The sequence below is a fragment of the Hesperophylax consimilis genome, chromosome 25, assembly GCF_061612785.1.
Source record: "Hesperophylax consimilis isolate HC1 chromosome 25, BYU_Hcon_1.0, whole genome shotgun sequence".
Taxonomy (NCBI): Eukaryota; Metazoa; Arthropoda; class Insecta; order Trichoptera; family Limnephilidae; genus Hesperophylax; species Hesperophylax consimilis.
Genome location: NC_142860.1, coordinates 23,818,722 through 23,824,259, shown reverse-complemented (window position 1 = coordinate 23,824,259; position 5,538 = coordinate 23,818,722). Strand labels below are relative to the sequence as shown.

The 5,538-nt window shown below is 34.1% G+C and overlaps 1 protein-coding gene across 1 annotated transcript; it reads left to right on the top strand.

Annotated features, from left to right (window-relative positions):
- Window positions 1–1,914: 1,914 nt before the first annotated feature.
- Window positions 1,915–2,721, top strand: LOC149411691 (otoancorin-like). Its single transcript, XM_089646721.1, has one exon. It carries the CDS (start codon window positions 1,915–1,917, stop codon window positions 2,719–2,721), a length of 807 nt encoding a protein of 268 aa, XP_089502847.1.
- The last annotated feature ends 2,817 nt before the right edge of the window (window positions 2,722–5,538 follow it).

The following is a 5,538-nucleotide window of genomic DNA, read 5'->3' as shown; positions in this document are numbered from 1 at the left end:
TACTAAACCAGAAAAATATATCTAGATTTTACAATATATATAATATAGAGATAGATTACAAGTGACTATAATACAAAGCCTAAAAAAAACATAACGAAGGGTATAATGTAATAAGGTTGAGTATTTAAGCGATAGACGGCGCTAGTCATAAAGCTTACTCCAGAGTCCGTCAGATGTCACTAGAGTGTAACAAGTACTTGCGAGATGATATTGACAGGGAACAAGCTTCTCGAACGAGTGAATTACCAAACCCCGTGTAATGAACAGTGTAGCTAAATCCAGACCTATTTATTGTAACGTAAATAAACACAATTATAAGTAGAACCTTTTAGTTTTTACAAAGAGTTCCCAATAAAAAAATCTGAAAAGTAAGGCAGATATAACACATACACACACCCAAAGGCACAGAACACACTCAAATACACTCGTAAACATATCTATAAATAGTATAAAACGCTTAGGATTAGGATTTTGATAGGGTCTTCACTATTAGTTAGAGGAATTCTTCCGGAAGGTTTGTATATATAATACATGCAAATTATGTATACAGAAAGTAGAGAAAAGTGGAGCAACGCCGACACACACGTCAGCTAGTTTATACATAATTTATTAATTTAATTACAGATTGGGGTCTAGGGCGTTATAATGGTACCGTTTATACAATGTATTTGCACATACAAAAATCTTGTAAGAGCGTTGTAGGAAATGAAAAACATATGGATATTTTTTTGATCAACTACATTTAAGAAGTGCGTGGCTGAATAGCATATTCACCCGTGAGAATCCACGGGTGAGTTCATGGGCAAATTTGTGTAGCACATTCTACAATAAAGGAGGTTTTGGTGATGCCCTCAAGAGTGCGACTCTGGTACAAATAAATTTATTTGAGCCAGAATTTCATTGTTAGATAGATAGATAGATATGTAACCCGTCATCAAGAGATCAAAATATTTAATCAGATAAATATCTCTACTTGTCTCTAAAGAGTGGTAATTGATTATATACATAAAAAACAATGGATACCTACTAATGTAAAGGTTCGTAGAAATACAAAATCAATATTATAAAATCTGGATCTATTAAATATTTTTCAGCATTTTTTTAATGCAGTGATGCAATTGCTTTGTCATCATATTAAAAATTGTAGGTACAAGTTAAGTGAAAGTTCATACCTTCGTTTTGACTTAATCTTATGTCGTGTGTATGATTTATTTTTTGTCTAAATTTTACTAAATACGGAATTAGACAATAGGTTTTGGCGTACAATTTTAAACCATAATATCCCTAGAACAGGTAATATATTAACGTAATCACATAATAATTTTACGTTTCTTCTTTGTGCATAAACAGTTTTGTTTACAAGAATCTTAGTTATTTGTATACCTGTCAGTTTTGGTATATGTTGCATTGCGCTGCCCTGCATATATTTTCAATGTAATGATTATCAATATTATAATAAAACTAACGCAGACCTGTGAAAAAACACAATTTTCGACAAACCAGGTACAATTATGGCATAAATTGTCTTTTAATTCAAAGCAAATTTGGCTTCATTGAACCGTTTCAATCTAATCAATACAATGAATGAAACCTAGATTTAATGCAGCAAAATTTTTAAATTCAACTTCACATGAATTCCAAATTTGTTTTAGTAATGATATTATAAATTTATTTGATTTTTAAAAATTTATAAGAAGATTTTTTTATCACGTTACGTTTCGTAGAGTAGTAGTTCTCCTACTAATTTTAATTCACTGAAGTACCTGCAACCTTTCCATGGCCCATAAATAAAGTAACAACGTATCAAGTCCATTGTAATTCCGTACAAAGGTAGAGGCATGTCGAGGAAAAGTAGTATGATTGAATTTGTTTTTACCCCATTGCATTCGGAAATAGAACTTCGCTACGCTAACAATGCTCGCTTTATACCTATCGATTTTCCTCGTCAGCAAAAGTTCTGGCCTTTTGTGCACGGACGTATCAAAAAATACCGAAGAATTAGTATGGACTACTGAAGAATTGACAAATATGACCGGGGAAGAAATGGATAAATGTGTATCACATTTGGGCAAAGTGCAAATACCGTTGGAACAAGCAAAAATCATCTGGAAAGGACTAATGGATTATTATGGAGGAGCTAATGATGTTCCAGAAAACAGATTAAACTCGTTGCATTGGATTACGATAGCAATTCAACCAGATCATTTAAGAAACATGACACTATCAAGCATTGACGTGATTGAAAATTTTGGTTTATTTTACGATTTGTCTGCAGTACAACTTGAAGCCATAGCTGCTAGAATACGAGAAGATTGGGGTGGAAAGACACCCGAAGACTACACCTCATACGATCTGATGGCTTTGCGTCAGATAATTTGTGCTTTTGATTCCGAAGAGATCTTGAGAATACATCCATTAGCTTATAAAGATGCTGCAGTGGCTTTAGGTACCTTGAAAAGATGTCCGCAAGAAGTGTTGGAGGCTTTAGCTGTACTTGCAATGGATGATAAAGCATTTGGACCTCCAGACAAATGGACAGAGTCTATTATTAGCGCTATTGGAGTTGTGATGGACGGTTTGCCTGTGAACAAATTAAAGATGATTCCAGAAGATCTGATCAAGGTGGTAAAAGAAAGATTGGCTAAGGTGACGAGGAAGTCAATTAATAAAGCTAGAAGTACGACAAATACGCCAAGAGAAACAAAGGTATCTATTGCATGACAAAATTTTTAATTTCGCACATTACCACCTACCTACTTTTGCTGAACTTTTAATAATTGTTTCAAATATTTTAAAGTAAGTTTGCCATTGAACTTTTGCTGAACTTTTAACAATTGTTTCAAATCTTGTAATGTATGTTTGCGTCTCGGGATTTGCTGAATTTTTAATAATTGTTTCGAATCTTGCAAAGTAAGTTTGCTTCTTAACTTTTGCTGAACTTTTAATGATTGTTTTAAATCTGGTAATGTATGTTTGCTTCTCTACGTTTTCACCATTTCTATAATGAAGCCGAAAAAGCTTGTACTTAATTGAAACTAATAATTAAATTATGATTGAAACGAATATATTAGATACTAGCGCAGACCTGTGAAAAATCACGGGATAGTTTAAATTCTCCACGAATCAGTTCAAATTTTGAAAATGGTAATAAAAATAATTTTCTAAAATAATATCTACCTACTTTATCGCTTGTCTAAATTCTTCGAACAACAATCAGTTTCAATTTTTAAAATGACACTCAAATTCAAATCGAATTTGAGTTTATTGAATCAGCAGCATTATTTTCATGCAGGAATGCACTTTAAAGAAAACCGAAATTAGTGTATTTGACGATGTTAATGCACATCAGGTCGACAAAAATTATAACAAGACATATTACTTCATTGAAGAAGAAGATAATACTAATAAATTTAAAGAAAACATGAAACAGAACAAGACACAGAAAATAGTTTCAACCGAGAATTGAACCCAGGAATCACACAGGATCTTTGTTTTACCGGGACAACGCTTCTATCCACTCGGACATTGGGACCTAATTATTTTACGTATTCTTTTTTATTTCAGAGATTTTTAATCATTCAAAAAGATAGCTGCCCATATATGGGAAAAACTAGTTGCAAGAAAGGATAGTTAATTCTGAATTTGAAATATGAGATCGACCAAAAATTATCTATAATAATTATAACACAACATCTTTAATCACTCGACCATTGTTCGAGTGATTAAAGATGTTGTCTCGGTAAGGCAGAGATCCTGGGTTCGATTCTCAGTCGAGACCGTTACCGTTTTATTTTTCTGTGTCTTGTTGTGTTTCATATTTCGATTAGATTTATTAGTATTAGCTTCGTCTTCAATGATATGTTACGTTGATGGTACAAACATAAAAGTTATTAAAAAAAAAATTATGTCACTAACTGGTGTCTCATCGAAACACGTAGCTTTGCAAAGTCGTGTGACAAAATGTGGGATATTAGTTCAGAAGAGAAAAGAAATCACTCTCAGAATCCTAGCCTATGTAAGTCAAAAGTATCATTACAGACAAAACGTTGCTAAAATAACATAAGGACGGGATGTTTCACAAAAATTCAAATGTAATATTGTCATTAAATGGCTATTCTGCGCCATTTTGTTGTTTTGACAGTTCAAAGATCCCCGTTCTAGGTGCGCATCAGCTTCCTATAAAATAATTGTTATAAGCTGACATAAACGGATTTCTGGGAAAAAACTGGGCCTAAGCTATGTTTTGTAAACAGATTGATAGACCAGTTATTTCCATTTTAATTTAATCATTCCTCCTTGTATTAAAACTATTATCCCTTTTAATAAAACACTCTGGTTACTGTTTTTCTTGCAACATGTCGTAATGTCAAATACTCGTATCGCAATGTTAACGTATTACGTGTTCTGATTCATATGCTACAATTTCAACATAAATACGTATTCTGATGAATGACGTCAAAATATCATACACAATGTCAATAGTAGCCCCGGCAACATGATCATGTGCAGTTGTGTCATATGAGAGTTTCCTAGAGATGTCATTTACTGGAGTTCACTGTAAATTAATATTAAATATGTAGAGCTGTAGTGCCCGGAAAATGATAGGTATTTCGAAGACATGTAAATTATTATTGAATTTTCACTATTCTAAAGCATCACGTTGACATGCAGACATGCACGTTGAGATATTGTACAAGTCGCACTGGAAAATATAGGGAAAGCAATGGTATAACCTTTCATCTGTAAGTAGGGTTTTGCAGTAATCAATAATTGTGTAAATTGACTTATTAATGTTAAAAACTCGTCGAGCATTAGCTCGGCGGAGCGCGGCCGCCGATCACCTTCGACTCGTTCGTTGAGTTCGTTCGCGGTCGGAAGGATTCGGGCGACATCGACAGCCGCCACACCCCCCCAGTACTTCCCGCACGGGAACAATATTTCACACTGGTATTGCAAGAAATGTAGACTGTATTTATATGCAACTCAATGTTAAAAGTAAGGAATTATAATTAAAAACACGAAATCATTTTACAGGATGAAATACACTTTTTTCGAATATGTTATATAACATAATCATACACATTGCTGGTACCTATCCTTATGTATGGCAGTGAGGCATGGAACGGAATGAAGGATGAAAGTACTGAATGTAGAAATGAGATACCTGAGGCGTATGTGTGGTAAAACTATGTATGCTCGTGTGAGAAACGTGGAGATCCGCAAAGAATGCAAAGCTGATGTAAGCGTAATGAGTAAGATTAAGTAAGGGACGATTGAATGGTTTCGGCATGAAAAAAGAATTTAAGGAGAATGGTAGAAGAAATCAAGTACACCCGAAGAAGACATGGCACGAACAAGTGAATCAGATAATAGAGCTGGACCAGCTAAAATAATTGAAGAGTGTGTATGAGACGATGTATGAATGTGAATGAGGCAAGGAGTGTGTGCCAAGACCGAATTGTTTGGCGGTCCGTTCTCTCTGCCTACCCCAGCGGGGAAAAAGCGTGATGGTTAGTTAGTTAGTTGCATTGGAAAGAT